General features: G+C 41.5%; 1 protein-coding gene across 5 annotated transcripts in view; it reads right to left on the reverse strand.

Annotated features, from left to right (window-relative positions):
* Nucleotides 1-13,101, reverse strand: part of MASP1 (MBL associated serine protease 1) — a 67,139-nt gene extending 54,038 nt beyond the window's left edge. For 4 of the 5 annotated variants that reach the window (XM_045539895.1, XM_045539896.1, XM_045539897.1 and 1 more), the window contains exons 1-3: nt 12,707-13,101; nt 7,399-7,496; nt 6,894-7,125 (exon numbers count right to left, since the gene is read on the reverse strand). In XM_045539895.1, coding sequence (XP_045395851.1) covers nt 6,894-7,125; nt 7,399-7,427 — 261 coding nt within the window. In that variant the 5' untranslated portion in view covers nt 7,428-7,496; nt 12,707-13,101. The remainder of the gene's footprint in view (nt 1-6,893; nt 7,126-7,398; nt 7,497-12,706) is intronic. The other variant, XM_045539894.1, reaches the window with a different exon arrangement.
* Between the last annotated feature and the right edge of the window lie 5,819 nt (nt 13,102-18,920).

Below are 18,920 nucleotides of genomic sequence, written 5' to 3' on the forward strand. Positions count from 1 at the left end.
GAATGTACTGTACTCAGGGCAGCCATATCCAATCTATTCAATACAGTCACCCAAATGGCCTTATTCAATAACTCCAGTTGCTTTTGGCTTTACCTGTGCTGAACTCCTGTTACATGGAGTTCCAGATTAACCTTCCTCAGGCATCACCCTGACTGTGTCTCCTTCCTGTACCCCCACCCCAACCACTTCATAGCTTCTAACTGGAAGTCCTAGATCAAATACCAAAAAATGCCAGGCAGAAAACATAAATGAATGAAACAAGCTGCTTTGAAGTCTTTAGACAGAAATATACTTCGCACATTAAGTACAGAGAGATACCCTTCACTCCACAAATAAATTGTTCACCAATTTTTCCTGAAGTGTATGTCCTGCTTGCACACTTTCATCTTTCCTACTTTTCACAGAGATAGCAAGGGAGAAAGTTTCACTTTCTTACTGCGAGAGAATCAATGGTGCCATCAAGATGCTAGAAAGCTTTAGCATGGGGGGATCTATAGGGGATAGTGGGGACCCTACCCATAGTGCACCTCGACCAGGTGCCAGCTGATTGTTGGCATGCAGGAAGCTGCCAGAGTTGCCAGATTTTCTGATATTCTAAGGGAATTTAGAAAGTGGATTTTTGTTTGAGATCAGAAACCTTATGTTGATATTGTTTTCTTTTCTTTTTTCAAAACACAGTGTAAGCCAATACTAGGATGTCCAAAAAAAATATATATATATCTATGGAATTGATTCAATCTGTTGACCACTTATTTGTGACCTTGGGTACACATGCTTAAACCCAAATTCACCAAAATATTTTCTCAGTTGATCCCAAGATGATCTTTCTAGGCTTTTCTCTTACATTTCCCTAAAATATGCCAACCCTGATTATTCTCTGTTCTGCCTCATTCTCATCCGTTTCAAACGCCACACCTTTATGGTCGCTCTGCTGAGACTTCCTGCTTAGGGGACTGCACTACTGAATTCCTATTCACCCCCCAAGACTTATCTCAGTCACCAATTATTTTCAAAGCCTTTCCTGGCCATGCAGAAATGACCACTCCCAAACGTTTCTACTTCCTGATATCCCTTGTGTTACTTTGTATGACTTGACTCATGGCACACTATGGAACGGTGAATTCCTTGAGCTCAGGAACTGTCTTACTCATCTTTGCAGGCCCAATCTTTGGTATGGTGTCCAGCTTATGATAGGTTTACAGTAGGATTCTTGGGCTTTGTTCCATAGACAATGGGGAGCCATTGAAAGATTTTGAGAGTGGCATAATCAAAGCAATGTTTTAAGAAGATCCCTCTGGATACATGTATAGGGCAGAATAGATGGGGAGAGACTGACATCTGGTAGACATTTAGCAGGCTATTGCAATAGACTAGGTGAGAGGAATAAGAATTGGAACTAAGGCACTAACAGTGGGGAGGCAGAGGAAATGTTGAATACATCAAGGATATAGGGTTAACAGGAGGACAGTGACATTGCATTACATGAACATTTAACAGATACCAACTGAACTATTGCACACAGTGAGAGAATGAGCCACAAAGTGAACTTGGAAGTGAATTGTGTGAATCTGCTGTTCTCTTGGTGGTTCTGGTTTCTAAGTAACTGTACTTCTTTTCGTAACGATAGCTCCATGGCTCCTTTGTAAGTACATATTGAACACTTCATTTGATATTCAACCAAAAGAACTGTAATTTGTTGCATTTCTGGAAAAAAATATCTTCTGGACATCTAAAAGATAATACTCTATAATATTTAAGGGATTTTTAAGAGTAAGTTTGACTATAGACAATATTTGCCTTACATTACCTTAAAAACCTAAGCATTCATAAGATGGGACTTCACTGTAGTTTAAACTATTTAAAAGAAGAAAAGAGTGAGAGTCTTGACATGTAAATTCTGGGCCAAGTGTGACCTTGGCCAATGAGTTGCCCTTCCCTGGGCTTTGGACATGATGATCATGGAGTTGGACTCTGGTTTCTAAGGTCTTAGATACACAGATTATCAGGGCTGGGTGCACCAAAGAGAACGTCTGGTTGAACTCCTGTTTTTGACAGAGGAGGCAACAGAGTCCTCCCTAGGGGTAGTCACTTGCCCAAGGTTAGTTAGTATAGAGTGGCAGCCAGAACCTAGGTCTCTTGGCTCCCTGACTAGCATCTGTGCTCTGTCTCTTGCCAGCAGCATTAACTAGCTGTGATTCATATGCATCATCCGTGCACTGCAGGAATCCACACATTGCAGCCACATTCCAAGGAAGCAGATGCTGCTATGCAGATGTACACATGCCTTGAAGACCAAGAACTGCGGGAAATCAGGCTGGAGAGGAATTTTCATAAATGTGAGCATCCGGACCACAGCCTTGGGGTCCTGCTCTTCTTCAAGCTCCGAATGTGCAGTGTCAGCAGTTCCATCACCATCACCCTGATGGGCTTGGGTGGGAAGGCCAGTCTGTGGGCTTGGACTGGGCTATAAAGGGTTCCTATGTACTGGAAGTTTCTTAAAGCCCATTCCTACATAGGCCTGCTAGAGGAATTTAGTTATAGAGCAAAAAAGCCTCAAAATAGGGAATGTTATTCTGCCAAAGGGAAGTCAGTGATATTTAAAGTTTCTTGGTAAAGGGCAGTGGCAGCATGATATGTTTACAAGTTCTATCCAAATGACATGCCACCAAGTTGTCCCCAGCAGACTGCAAGCTGTGATTGGCATGCTTGTGGCCATAGAACTTTGAGAAGTGGCTGTTAGAAACATACTATTCCTGTTTTTTGGTATTATCCTGACTAGGATAATGAGAGTTTGGTGAGGTCATGTGGAAAATTCTGGCAGGAAATAGGATCGGGATTAGAATTCTGGAATTTAAGGGACCTTAGGGAATCATCTCTTCCCACCCTCTCATTGAACAGATGAAAAAACAGAATTTTGGAGAGGGACATTGACTTACCAGGGGGTCACATGGCATGCTCATGCTTTTATTCAGATGGAAATGGAAGATTTTCTCTCCCATTAACAGCCAGAAAAAGCACATATTCTGGGGGCTAAGGTTAGGGAGGCGATTAGAAAAAGTGAGTGGGTTTCAACTAAGTGTGGAAGGCTTCTGGGTTTGAGATTTCAGAGGCAGAGTGGTCATCCTGTCCCTGAACTCTAACCTTCAGTCCTCTCTTCTGTCCCATGAGAACTTGACCAGAGTGGCAAAATTCAAGCCATAATTCCTCAAGGTACTTCAGGGTAACCAAGGAGGGTGAGTGAGCAGAACCACCTTCACCTAGAGCAGCTCCACTTCTGTCTGTTTTCTATGTTGGGCCTAACTGAAGATTTGTTATAAGAAAGTGTTCACTGGACAGAAAATATTTGAAAAACAACAATAATAGTAATGAGACTAGGTAAGTCTCTGGAGGGCCCCTGAAGCCCGATATGCTGGGAGTTCTCAGCTCTGGGAGGGAGACTGGCAGGGCGTGTGCCTGCGAGGCACGAGGCTGTCTCCACGTGAGCGCTAGTCATCAGCCAGCATGGCTGCAGTTTCCTGCCAAGGGAGGCCCAGTCACCCCCCACGGCTGTTGGAGCCTCTGCAGGAGGCTAATATCGATCCCACAGTGCCATTCTGGAACAGGGACAACTGTGCCTGCACAAGTGGAGAAATATGTCTCCCTGCCTCCACCATGTTAATGTCCTTTTCCAAAGGAATTGGAAACATGTATATGACTCATAGACTCAGAATCCAGTAAGCAGTTCAGTCCCTGACTTGCCTCAAGTAGACAACTTCTTTGCTATGCCCAGAAGCCACCTGTCTAATTTTGGAGCAGAGACGGTGTTATAAGATTTTCTTGTCCACTCTAGATCATTTGGGGAGTTAGTGACAGGTCTGGGACTAGAAAAGGCATTTCTTGGATCCCAAGCAAGAACCTAGGACCATGGCTGCCCCTTCTAAAGGGCCCAGGTCCATCTACCTGGGGTTTCAGGAAGGAGTCTCACCACCCTGGATTGAAATCATCAATCAATTTCCAGAATATCCTCCAGCCAGAAAAACTGAGCTTTAGCTAGAAGTATATTTCAGCATCTGATTCAGTGTCAGAAGTGGTCTTCAGATTTTATTTTCACCCTTGAAAATACCTTGTCATTTTTTCCCACTAACAAAATGCTACTGATGTCAGCTGCTCCATCTGCCTTGCCAGATTCAATTTATTTGGAAAAAAGGAATGAGTTAAATTCTCTCTTGTGTGCTTATCATCTTGATAAATGAGTCCTAACAAGGTTAAATTTATCTTCTGTCTAAACAAGAATCAAACTTGTGAGAAACAATTGTTCAATGCACATCAAGTTGGAAGTCAGTTCTTGGGTGGAGAAAGGGAGGAATTATGAGAAGTAAGTGCTAAAACTAAGGAAAAAATTCTGTAATTTCTGAGCCTCAGACACCAATAAAGGCAAATGTTTGCACTGACAAAATTTCTAGATGGTTGGCATGTTTGAAAGTGGAGAAAAAAATGGTTAGAAAGTTCACACCTAGGCTTGTCTAAATCTGTGGAACTCACTATCATATAAAGCCAATGTTTGGTAATTTTCCTTCTGGTTAAGACCACTTTCCAACCCAAATGTTACAGAATGTCATGTTTTATGACCAGCATTGGTTTGGGGGATGGGCTGGGAGATTCTGCTTAACCTAATGCTCCATAGCCATAATCCATCTTAATCTAATGCTCCATACCCATATTCTATCTCATCCTGGAGTTTGGCTTTGGCAGAGGCTAGATTATATCCTGGAAGTCATAACTGACCATTTTGTCAGAATAGTTTAGGACCACACATACTTAGGGTCTCCATGAATACTCCTTTGGTTGATCCTTGTGACCCTGAGAAGTGGGCTCCATTTTTAGTGAATTTATAGAAATTGTATGTCAATGTACATTACTAACCCATGTCATCTCTTAGAGGACCAGTTCTACCTCTTCTCATCCTTTATCTGTCAGTCTTTTATTGTCATTACTCTTTTGTATCTTGTGCAATGGTTATTTTTCTAGGTTCAGCTCTCTTTGTAAGAGACCAGATCTTTTGTATCCTAATATTCCCATCATTCCTAGCACAGGGCATTGTAAGAGGGGCAGCACCCCATACAGCAGCAGTTCTGGGACATTGACAATATCTGGAGGCGACAGTTTGGATTGTCACAAGTGGAGGGGGAGCTGCTATTGCAATCTAGTGAGTAGAAGCCAAGGATGCTGCTAAAAGTCCTACAATGCTCAAGACAGCTTTTCTCGGCAAAGAATTATCTGGCTCAAAATGTCAGTAGTAATGAGATTCAGAAATCCTGCTCTGAAACACCAATTTTGGACAATTTTTAGATGTAGAAACCTATCATAAATGGGATTTTGCAAGCAGACTCAATATATATAATGGTAACGCTCTTCATGTAAATAGGTTGAAGATGGGAGGAGGCCACATAAGAAGGTGCCTTCTTACGTGGCCTCCTCCCATCCAGGGCTCAGTGACTGTTGGATGTAGCCAAAAGAGCATGAGACTCAAAGTCACAAGACACAGGTTTCAGAACTTGATCCATCCAGATGTGCAACTTTGAGTGAGTTGCTTGACCTTCCTGGGTTTGTTTCTTTGCCTGTGAAATGGGGTAGTAATTTCTATCTCATGCCTTTTTTTTTTATTTCAGCATATTATGGGGGTACGAATGTTTAGGTTACATATATTGCCTTTGCCCCACTGAGTCAGAGCTTCAACCATGTCCATCCCCCAGATGGTGCACACTGCACCCATTAGGTGTGAATATACCTGTCCCCTCCTCCCACCTCCCACCTGGCCGATACCCAATGAATGTTACTACACATAGGTGTAGTGCACATAGGTATTAATCAGTTCATACCAATTTGATAGTGAGTACATGTGATTGTTTTAAAGTTCGAATGAGATTAACAAGTGTAAAAACACCTTGTAAACTCACTTCTTTGCCGTTGATCAAATATTCTGGTTAATACAAGGTTAAATCTTATTGAATTACTGGCTGTGGAAAAATGAGACTATAATAATATTAATACTAAAAGTACATAAAGCCCACTCTAGAGTTTTTTGATAACAACCACTTCCAGGAAGCCAGAGAGAGTTTAGAAAGTAGGTTCTTAGGTCTCCACATCTTTTTAACTAGGTACAACTTCAGTAAACTTGATGTCTCAGAAATACTCTGACCTTTCTTAGCCCTAATTTAAAAGGAGAACGGCTTCCAACCCATGGAACTGCGTGGTTCTCTTTACATTCCAGGGTATATTGTTGTGATTTTGTGTTGTAATCTCCCCTGCTTTTCCCCCATGTATTTTTTATATCTACTTCTGAAAGTGATTCTCTCCTCCCTGCCAAAGCTCTTTACTGATAAACTGCAAACTCCCTGGCATGACATTCAAGGCCTTTAAGAATCTCTCTCCAGCCCACCCTTCCAACCTCATGCTCTACTGTCTGCTACTGTGCACCTTACACTTCCCAAACATGCAATCATTATTTCAGAAATTGGGGAATGCTTTCTAATACCTCAACTTTGGACATAATTATGGCTCTGTTTCTGTCTGATTACTGCTTACTTTGAGGTCTCTGCCCTTTCCCACTTGGTGAATTACAGGTGACCTTGGAACAGAGGTTAGTGGAATCACTAAAATTTGGGAACAGAAAGAAAAAAGATTGTGTTTGGCTGAGTCTACTGACCTCAGCTTCCCTCATGGATCTTTCTAGTTCTGCCCGCCCAGCTTTCACTTAGCACAGCACCCCGACCTTTGTTCATTACATTGTGATGTTGTGTATCTCCCTCACTACCTGCCATCCCAGGAGGGTAAGGACAGTGTCTAATTCATCAAGCCTTCTCTAACTGCCAGCAGAGAGCCTGGCCCAATGAGGGGGACATCGGGAATCTCACCTTCACATAGTCATATTCACAAAGGTAGGAGGATTCCAAGTTGAAGTGCATGAAGTAAAGCTTGATCCGAAACCCATCTGGGACAGTGATATTCCAAGTCACTTCTGAATCACTCGGATAGGAGTCTGGATAACCAGGCGACTGGATCTGGCCAAACATATTGTTTAGCTCCACGGTGTGGGCTGAAGCGTTCGACAGGAAGAAGCACAGAGCATGATAGAGAAGCAGCCACCTGAAAGACACGCATGTGGGTCACTTAAATTCATGGACACAGGTCCCCAACATTCATCTAAATCAGCAGCCAGGAGAACAAGTTCTCAGCATGTCTCTGTCTCTGGCCTGCTGTGGTTACTTTTCCCCTCTGGACCTTGCTGACCCAGTCTGCAACATGGGAAGATGGTAACTAGATGATTTCTAAGGTTTCTTCCAGTTTTGCTCATTTGAAGATTTTATAATAGTGCAAAACTTTTCCAGAAAGTGCCACATTTGGGACTCTGACACTTACCATTTGACTGTTGAAAATGTAATTTTCATAATTAGGTAAAAGTTGATATTTCTTCAGCTCAGCTTCATTTAAGAATCATAAACTCTTGATTCCTTTTTCTAAAAAGTAAATGATAATAACATGGTAATATTGGGATGAGACTTAAACTCCTTGATGGAATCTACAGTACCTTAAACAGATTTAACATTTGAAAGAGATGTTTTATCACAAAATAAGTCAGGGTGTGTGAAATCTTAAATAAAGAATGACCAAAACAAGTTTTCTTCCTCTTGGTAAGTGTCATAATAAAAGGGTCAAAATCCTACAACTTATTTCTGCAGGAATCAGAGACAATGGATTCATAAGGAGTTGCAAAAGAGGCAAGGAAAATTCAGTAGCCCCTACAGAACACACCAGTGTGGCTGATGCAATACTGAGGCAGAATGACCAAGGCTGGTCAAAGCCCTAGTGTTCAGCACACATCACGCCAGGCATCTGTCTGATGGATTGCTTCCCCTGGGAGACCCAGGGACCTTGAACTCAAACATCCCAAACTTGGTTCATCACATCTCTCCTAATCATTTCCTGCTCTCATTTCTGATTTCTGTGAATGGCATTACCATCTACCAGTTCCCTAAGCCTGACTATATACCATTCATGTCTCCTTTTACACCAGATTCAATAGTCACCAAGTCCTATTTATTCTACTTCCTATGTTGTGGAAATTCATTTCTCCCCCTCTGCAGTCAATTACTTAATTTAAACTTTCTTATGTGGCTTGGTGTCTAACTGATCTCCTCTGGCTCCCCAGCAGTCTTCTGCCAACGTTGACTTTCTAAAACACAGATGTGACTATGCTGCACCACTGTACCTGCAGGGTAAAGCATTTGCTCCAGGGATGGCTGAAGAGGCCTTTTTTGATTGGGTGCTGTTCCTATCTGTCCAGCCTCATCCCAATGCCAGCAGGGCTCTTGTCAAATATTCTGGGAGCATCTGTGCCCTTCCATGCCTCAGCCCCATTCCTGCAGCCCACATGCCCTGCTCATTCCTCACCTGCTGTTGTCTTAGGTACCCTGCACCGTCTGGCTCAGAGCGTCCCAGGCTATGTAGCGTCCCTTCTCTCCTCCAGATGCCACGGCTCCCTGGACATGCCTCTATTACAGCAGGAAATGCACTGCACTGCTTTAGGCACAGTCTTTGAAGTTAAATGTACTTTGTTTTAAATCCCACTTCTTCCACTTACGGGCTGTGAAAACTTGGGCATCTAGTCTGTCTGAGCCCTAGTTTCTTCATAGATAAAGTGGAGATTATAATACCTAATTTACAGGGTTCACATGAGCATTAAAGATGATGTATGTAAAGGTCCTGGTATAGAGTCTGATACGTAACAGATTATGAATGAATTAATGAAGTTGGAACCAGAGTCTTAGATAGCCTAAAAAGTCAGTGCTGGGGGACCATACCAGCATCATCAGATTAATAGTTATATCTTTGCCAACCAGGAAGTTGTTTCCTCCCAATATCCATCCCTCCACCCCCATGCATTCAGATACATAGATGTGGAGATATGCATATGTATGAGTTTTTGATTGCGTAAACAAAGCAACATAACTACCTACCTATATTATGCAGCTATCTCATGTAATATTTACCTAAAAGGTAAACAGGTAAGTACAAAAAGGTCCAGAAGGATATACCTCAAGTTATTAACAGTGGTTGTCTCTAAAAAATAGGAATATGGGTGTTTTTATTTTTTATGTATTTTAAGTGTTTATGTTTGTCTAGAAGGACCATGTACTATTTTTTCAATGAAAAGAAAATAGTGTTATTTAATTTTTTCCAACAGCCCTACAATAGCAACATATGAGTTGTTATTAAGAAAACAAAATGTTTTAGTCCAATAGCCAATGTCAATATTTTTTAAAACCAATCTGTGGAAGGAGGGCCCCAAAGGGGGAGAAAAAGGAAGACATGGGTCCAAGTTAACCAGTGAATTAGTAGGAACGCTAAGTCCAGAAACTATAACTGGCAGGGCCCAGGTGCCTCCATTTTCAAGTGAGGAAATGAATTGATCTTAACAGGGTTGGGAGGGCAGGTTCAGTCCCGCTGAGAAGGGAGAGTACTGGGTCATGGGTCAGAAGAGCTAGATTCAGCCCTAGGCTTTGACTATTTACCCTACCCATTTTAGGGAAGTCATGGAAGGTCTTGTTTCCTCGTCCACTAGTGGTAATAATTACGACTTCCCACAGGGCTGCTATCGGAGTAAAGGAGGATTGGAAAGTACTTTGTTAACCGTCCAGCCCTAGGCAAACATCAGTTATGATTACTCCATCATGCGGCTTCCCGAAAAGCAGGAGTTGGGAATGAGCTTTGGCTCCCAAGCTGGACTTCCCTGCAACAGCGACACTCGGATTATGCAAGGCTGAAAGGTCAGCTTTCTCCATGTCTGCTTTTTCCAGAGGACGTCGAGGAGACTCTGAGCCTCCTAAAGCCAGTTTTGTCAAGGGCTGGCAGCTGACAGCTCCATCTAGCCCAGAGGCCCAGAGCCATGTGTCGTAGGCAACTGGTCAGCGTGGGAGGAAGGCCTAGGAAGCTCTCTGTTCTACTTTGTTTGCATCTCAAAATGGTTTCAAACATATGAAACAAATATCTCCTTTCATGTAACGGACTTGAACATATGCTTGCTTGCTTGCTTTAGGGGCTGTAAATTGAAGAATATAAGTGGCAGCTTTCGTTCCTCATCACACTCTCTGAACGTTTTTGGCTTCTTGTATACCAGGCACCGGCTGTACGATTCCTGACACCTGCTATCTATCCTCCAGCTAATCAAAAAGTTTAGCTACATTTGCTCAAAATGTCAAAAGTAATATATAGAGCTGGGATTTCATAGGCTCCACTGTAGGAGCAGGCTATCTGAATGCATAAAAATGCCTGCACATATCTAAGATTATGGAATGGATAGCACTTTCTCTCCTCTCCATACACTGTCCTCATTTTAACCTACACAACATCAAGACTCTGTTTTTGAATTCAGGAGTTGGAAGGGACTGTATAGATCCCTTACACAGTACCCTAATTTGACAGATGATGAAAAGGATACCCCAAGAGATGTCATATCATGCCCAATACCATATGGTGAATTAATTTCAGCAGAAGAAAGGAAGTACAAGAGCTCACAGAAGAAGCTGGGTCCATGCCCATATCATGCCCAGGCATCTGGCCAAAGCAATTAATCCTGTGAAAAATAATTTTAAAAACCCAAGCCTTTATGTGGAAATTTTAAAAATACTAATGCCAGAGCCCCTCTCCAAGAGATTGTGGTTTACTTGGTCTGGGATGAGTCCTGGGCATTGGCATTTTTTAAGGCACCACATGTCATTCTCATACGTAGCCAGGACTGAGAGCTATCGATGTATAATAATACACTTGGTTAAGAGTCTAGTGGAATATAGTAGAAAAAAATCCTGGTCTTGGAGCCCAAAGACCCAAGTTCGAGTCTCGGGCTTTTCAAGATCATCAGTGTGGCTTTGGGCAAGTTACTTAACTGCTTTTATACTCACTTATCCACAAATCCTTACCTCATTCAAAATCTGAAAATCAGTGCCCATGAAAGTGCTTTACAAACTCTGAAATACCGTATCCATGTGAGGCAAGACCCTTTAGAGACTTTTCTAATGGAGCACTTTTCTAGGAGTTGCTTCGTTGTTCAACAATTGAATTGAATTCAACAAATAGTCACTGAATGCCTAGTAGGAAATAGACATCATGCTAGGTGCTGGTCACACAAAGATGAAGACATAGATCGTGTACCTTAAGGAGCACTCAGTCTTGTAAGATGAAGTGGACATTCAAACAAGGAGATGTAATAAAGGCGATAAAAGATGTATTATAGTTGCGAGGATGGAGAGAACAAAGGGAGAGATGCTCACTCTGGAGGATGGTGGTCAAGAAAGAGAAAATGATATTTGATCCAGTTGGAACAATCAGGTCTCCTAGGTAGAAAATAAAGGGGATGGTTGTTTCAGGCTGAGGGATGAGCATATGCAAAAACATAGGATGGTTACTCAAGTCCTTTAGTATGGCATGGCTGGGCATTGAGTGGTAGGGTGGGATTCAGATGGTTGACAGGTAAATCAGATCACCATCCTGTGTAGATGGACATAAATCCCATATTTTTTAGGAGAAAGGAAAATGAAGTTTGATGGCAGGTTTAAAATTACAATGCATTTAAAAAGAACAGAGTGATTGAAATAACTGTAATGACCTGATCATCTCTCTGAACCACAGGTAATTGGAGTTCAGAGAGTAGCACAGTCTGAAGCCCCTCATTGGCCCCAGACCCAGCAAAGTTGCTAGGTTACTGCAGAAGAGAAACAAATAGACACACTTTCCCAACGGAAAAGAAAATTAATGGGAAAAGTGGTGTTTAGGGACTTTACACATCTGCAGAGTGTTTGTGTGGGTGTGTGTATGTGTGTGTGTGTGTGTGTGTGTGTTTGTGTGTGTTTAACAGCATTAACACTTATAAGTAATATAAATAACTAGGGTGGTTGGGTTTTCAGACTTGCAGAAAAAAACTTGTAAGGAATGTCTAGTAAGGAGCATCAAGCAAGATGAGAAATAAGAAAGGCTGAGGAGCTTAAAACCAATTAGAATTTAAAGTCCTAGGTTTCAGAACTCCAAAAGACCCTTTAAAAAAATTGTAGTATCTCTTTAAGAATCATTTGGTACAATTCATAGCCTGATTCCTGCCACCAGCTGCCTCAGATTTCAGTGAGAAATGAAGAAATTTATAGGGAACTATAAAATGGGGACAGGTTTTTAGCTTTCTAAATTGAGGTTTAACTGGCAAACTTGTTAAGGTTTAAGAAACCGCAGATCGGAGCTGTGATAAGCTGGTTTCTTTTCTGGTCAGAACAAATAAACACACAAACGTACCTAACTCGCAAAGTGTTGGGAGAGATAAATCAATGCTCTTTGCAGAGGAGGAAAATGAAAAATCAGCCTTGTGGGCAACAGGAGGAGAGTCACATTCACCAGCAGGCAGCACCCTGCACTGGCAGAGGGAGAAATCTGGGCTTCAGCAGTGTCCCGAGCAGGATTTGTACAAAGTCTCCCATCTCAAGTTGCATGTCTCCAGAGTCCCAGGGACGGCGCCCAGCCCGCCCACGGCTCCCTTCTCAGAGCCCCAAGAATTGATGAGAAACTCCCTCACCACCACCCACAGGACACGCAGGTGAGCCTGTCCAGAGACAAGGTCAGACCCTCCTTGCTACTTGACAGCTGGTCCCCAAAAGGGCACTGTGCCCTCTCCTTCCCTGGCACTCACCTCATTTTCCTGCCCTGGGTGCTCCCGGCTGCCCGGCCTTGGTCTTCCGGGCCCGACTGGTCTGTGAGCTCGTCCCCGGTGTGGTGTCAGCGATGCCTTATCTTTGTTCTGAGGTCCCTGTGTGTCTCTGGAATTGGCTGGCATTCTCCATTCAGGTCACGCCTTCCCCTGCCTGCAACAGATCCCCTCTCCCCCTCTCTCCCTCTGGCTTTTCCTCTCTCCTTTCTCTCTGAGCTGACTTGCTCTTACACACACTGAGGAACCTGATATAAAAGAATCTGTCTTCTTCCTTAAAAGATCTGCTCCTTTAGTTCCCTCCTGTATCCGGTGTGGCTGACTCCAGCCCTTGAGAGAAAATAACTGGGAGGCTCAATAGGTATTTGTATTACTGTGTGTGTGTGTGTGTGTGTGTGTGTGTGTGTGTGTGTGTGTGTGTGTAGAGAAAGAGAGAGAGAGAGAGAGAGAGAGAGACAGAGAGAAGAGGCAAACAAAGTCTAATTTCTCTTCAGTCTCCCTTGCCTGATGGCTATAATTTTCTGCTCTTCTTCAGCAAAAGAACAGCAATTAAACAGAAACGACCAACTAAGAAGGCAATTCTAGCATCTACACTAGGAGGAAAAAAAGATCGAAATCCCAAAGCTTCTGTCTGCAAACAACTACAGGTTTTCTTGAGAACAGAGCCGCTGGCCCAGAAAGTGATGAAGCTCCATCCACATCCTGCAGTTGGCTACTTGCTCTTCCCCACTTAAAAGCAATACTTGTGGTGCTGTTTACCAACTCAGAGTGTGCAGGGGTCTAATCCAGCCCAGAAAGGGCTGTCACTGCAAGAAAGCCCATTACCCAACAGGTGTAGAAAGACTTGTGCCTTTAGACACACCTACACTCATGGTTTGTGAAGAAATCAACACTGGATCTAAGCTGAGCTGAATAGTAAGAAAATTATCCCCTCTACACCATTAACAATCAACACTGAATAGAGGGAGATATATCTGGGTGTAAAAATTAGGTTTGACTTTGCATCTTTTCTGCATTAGACACAGTGCTAGGCACCTACATCATCTCAATTACTATCACAAACCTGTGAGGGTCCTGCTATTATGCTCATTTCAGAAATGAGAAAACTGAGGCTCAGAGAGATTATCCAATTTGCAAAGATTATCCACCTATTTATTATTCCCCACTGCTACTACCACTAATAGGTAACAGTTATTGACCTGCTTAATGTATTAATTCTTTTCAGTCATTTTTATATCTTGTATAGGTGGGTAATAATATTATCCCCATTTTCCAGATGAAGAAAGGGTAAGTTTTACACAGCTAGAAAGTTGATGGAGGAAGAATTTGAGGTCTTAGCCACTATATTATACTGCCTGTCACTGATGTATTATAATACATATGGAATTGCAGACACACACACACACACACACACACACACACACACACACACACACCCCATTCATAGAAACTCAATTTGAGTCATTTTGAAAGAGTATTAGACTCTGAGTCAGAATGTATCCGTAATCTTTCCTTTCTACCTAACCTAAGCTGGCTGTGCACTTTGGGCACAATACCTAACATATCTGATCCTGTTTCCTCATTTGGCAAATGGGCATTATTATGAGGCTTAAATGAGATTATGCCTGTGGAAGTGCTTTCTTAGTTGTCCAGTGGGGCACCAGAGAGATGGCCACCAGCCACTCTAACCAAAGCAGCAAACACACACACCCTCCAACCTCAGATAATGCTCTCTTGGCACATTTTGGGGAGAAGTGGCTTGACTTTTGCTGGAATTCTTGATCCATTTTCTCTCTGTTTTAACACTTTTGAATGTCAACCTTGCCAAGCTTGACATTAGTAAGAGGCTGTAGTTGATAATGCAGCTGCAAGTATATGAGATGAGAGAGTACATTTGAACTCAGGCACTATTTCAGCAAAATGTTGTTTTCTGTTTCAGGGAGAGTAGGAAAAAGGCCTTTAAAATTCCCAGTAAGAAGACTCACAGGCTCCTCACACATCAAATAACTCTCACAAAACAACATTTTAATGATTTCAGTGTAAACGAATCAGAAACACATGGACTACATTTCTCTTGGAATACACAAGGGCTTTAAAACTGAAGGAGAAAGAGCTAGGGAAATTCATACTGTGCTGGGGAGCCGGCCCTGCCCAGTAAAGACATTCCCTTGATTCACGCTGCCACGAAGCTGGCCCTTTCCTAATTTGGGGAATATATTGGAAAATTCAGTCATTTGTTCTGGGCACAGAGGGAAGAGCTTGGGCGAGAAAGCCATCAGCTTCTCCTTGTAAAGTGTCACAGAGCAATTAGGCCTCCTAGAATAATTTCCTGGCCATGTTTTTTCAAGGCTGCCAATGTTCAATGGGAGGCATTTGAAATATGTTCTAAGCCAGAGTTCTGCCAATATACAGCAGATCTGATATGTGTGCTTCCCTGGGAGTTAGCCAAGGCTCAGATGAGATCTGCATAAAAACAGGAACTGCGTAGCTTAGCGAGTGATCTGGGTGCAATTCAGAACAGTTTTCCATTGGATTGGACTGTGTATCTTCCTATGCTTTTGGTAAATACCCCTGAGGTGTCATTAACAGATCATAGGGTCATGAGGGGTGGGAAGCACGGAAGGGATGTTGGTCTGGGAGCAGGAGAACTGTGCTCAGCATCTGTGGACTCACCGGCGTGTGTCACCACTTTCTTAAGTGGGGGTGTAGGAGTGACGGGAGGGGACATCCATTTGTTCAACTATAAAATTGGGGGATTGGACTCAGTTAAGATCATGGAGCGTGGGTGTGGAGACTGTGGGACGGTATTGTGGTGGAGGTGGTTACGTGGTGCTAGAGCTATAAGGAGCGTCCAAGAGCCCAGAGTCACCCTCATAATCTTCACACTTGCTTTATCTTTTTCTTTCTTTCTTTTTATTTATTTATTTATTTAATTCAGGATATTATGGGGGTACAAACATTTTGGTTACATGTTATGACTTTGCCACTTGCTTTTTCCATGATCATAATAGTATTACCATCCTTTGGGATTCAATTGTAGATATTCAAAAAAATAATTTTTAAAGGGATTTAACTAGGTTTTTTTTTAAAAGTTTGACAAAAATGGTTAAAAATGCATACAAGAAACTAACAGTACATCACTTAGAATCATAAAAGTGTAGATGATAGAGGTGGGCTCAACACCCTTGGGTTGCAGTCAGGGAAAGGGGTCAGAGAGCTAGCTGCTAAGAGAGTAAACGCTACAGCATTCCTACCACTGGAACAGGTTTGGTTTACATGTTCTACCCAAAGTATTTATTTTATGCAACTCCTGAGTGAGAGTTTCTGGAATTCAATGAATGTGTTAGAAAATGTAGAGAATTTGGGCAATGAGTTTTTGTTGGCAAAGGCCAAAATGCAGGCTTCCTATCTAAGAAACTGATAAATAGCTCAAAAGATTGCAGTTCAGAATTAAAATTTGGGTTGTTCCACACATTGACTGACAGTACGCTGAAAGCCGTGGCTTCTGAGCCTATCTGATTATTAGAACAATATGGGAAATTTAAAAAATGATAATCCTTGAGCTTTATCCCAGGGGCTTCAAATTCAATGAATCTTGGGGTAAGGCTCCTGAATCTGTCATTTTAAGATCTACCCTGGCATAGTTTTGCCACTTTTGGTACATGACATCTCCATCGATTGATAAGATATACTTAGTGTATGCCAGATGCTTCCCTATACATTAGAGCATGTAATAGTCACATCTCTTTTTAGAAATGAAAACACTGAGATTCAGAGAAACTAAGTGTGCCCATAAGTCAGTGAGTCATGCCTACAGCCCAGGCCCTCCTGACCTCAAATCCAGGGCTCTCCTCTTAATCTGAAGATTTCTGATACATCCTGTGGACTTTGAACACTCATGAGCCATGCTGTCGTGTGATTACAAGATTTCAGAGAAGAAAAAATAGCTTCTATTTTAAAAAATAAACTATTAGGCTGTTGTGGGCTGAATTGCATTCCCTCCAAATTCATATGTTGAAGTCTTAACCCTCAGTAGCTCAGAATGTGACTGTGTTTGGAGAAAGAGCTTTAAGAGGTGATTAAATTAAAATGGTGTCCTTAGACTGGGCCCTAACCCAATGTGATTGGTGTCCTTATAAGCAGAGATTAAGACACAGACATACACAGAGGGAAGACCATGTGAAGACACAAGGACAAGATAGCCATTTGTCTACAGGCCAAGAATATAAGCCTCAAAAGAAACCAAACTTGCCAACACCTTGATCTCAGATGGGTTTGGATTATAATCCTTAAAGACACAATCCTGAATGCCATAATCCCAAACGCTGAAATCCTGAAAGATCAAAATCTTTAAAGTCTAAATCCCTAAACTCTAAAATCCTTAACATCTAAAGTCCTGAAAATCACAATCACAAGATAGTTGCATCATGTTAGGCGGAAATAGTATCTTGTTATTGTCTTTATGCAGAAGAAAATGGATTTTAATTGAATCCCCAAACCATAACGATAGCTTCCAAATAAGGTACAAATAAGGTTTATAAAACTGAATTTCAAGGTGTTACCAATAAAATTTGTTTTCTCTTTCCATTCAGCGTAATGCATTTGGCAAAATATTCTGATGAGTGGATTGGCCATACAACATGGCAATGATGAAAACTGCAGTTAAAAAATGTGTCATTTGCCTGCATTGGCGTTCCTTCCAGTTGATGACATTCCAGGAGCTTCTAATGAATTAAAGCCACATTTGCCTGAAAAGGCTAGTGAAGTTACTAACTGGTTTGAAAATGATTATGTGCATGGTAGCATAAGGTGACACTTAAGAAACGGTGTTGCTGTTCCATCACCAGTATTCTTTTCACCAAATTTTTGGTCTGTATATAGGTGTGTGTGAAATGAATTTCCACATACCCAAAACAACGTAGAAGCATGGCACAGAAGATGGAAAAATTTCGTGAGGGCATGCTCATGTCAGTGTATATCAAATCATAGAAGAACTTCAAAAAGGGCAGAGCCACATAGAAAATGAAAGTGAGCATACTCTCTGAGGAAAGCCATGTCCTAAAAGATAAAAAGCAGCTATTCAGTGGTGCAAGACTTTAAAACACAGCTAATAATCGTGAAAGTTGGTCAGCTCTTATCAACTATCCCCATGCAATTGCCCATAATCTGTCCCTGTAATGTACTTTTTTATATGCTAAATTTTCTTTTTAGTTCATTAGGGGTTTTTCTGTGTTTTTTTTCCTTTTCTTTTTTGGTAGGTTTTTTTTTTTTTTTTTTTTTTTTTTTACTATTTTAAATTGTTGATATTATTTTTCACAATTCGCTACGCTATGTATTTTGTCCTCACATTAATTCCAATACCGGAGGTATTAAATTGTGTAAAGACTTTTAGAGAGTTCTGATTCATTTTATGCATGTTTTGCGAATGTGACTCCATGAAAATGCATTATCACAACACTGACTCTTTGTGTAAGCATTGTGCATGTATGTATTTTATGTAAAAATGTTGAAATTTCCTCAGCAAATGAAGATACATCCTTTTTGTACATCTTATACAATATACAGTTTCTTGAGATCTTGGCTCTTTGGGTGACTGGTGCAGTGGTGGTGTGGTGGGGACCCATCACAGTTTTTGATCAACCTCATCAAAAGACTTAGGTTGTCTGTCACAGTATTTCAGGTGACTGCAGTTATAAATCTGGGTGCCCACAGTTACCAACTATAGTGATGAGCATTTATACATTCGCTTTTTGACCTATTTCTTTATGAATATGGTTTGTCTGCTCATAACTGTTACACGCATGTGATACCTGTTTATGCTTGCAAAAATACATATGTTACTATTGCCTATTTTATTGTGTAAAGTGGTCTATGAAATATTCTGTCATGTTTTTATATGTTTCTCAAATAAATCCCCTTTAAAAATGTAAATAAATATCCTTTAAAGATTTTTTTTTTAATTATTTTTTTCCAGAATTATACTTTTAAGATTTTGATCTTTCAGGATTTCAATGTTTGGGGTTATGCCTTTTGGGACTATAATTGGCTCCCATCTTGGATTTCTAGCCTCTAGAATTGTGAGAAAATAAATACCTGTGGTTTAAGTCACCCAGTCTGTGGTGGTTTTTTATGGTAGCCCTAGCAAACTAACACAGCACTCTAACAGAAGGGTCTCCCAAAACATGAGACAGATACCACC

Source organism: Lemur catta, chromosome 1 (assembly GCF_020740605.2).
Source record: "Lemur catta isolate mLemCat1 chromosome 1, mLemCat1.pri, whole genome shotgun sequence".
NCBI lineage: Eukaryota > Metazoa > Chordata > Mammalia > Primates > Lemuridae > Lemur > Lemur catta.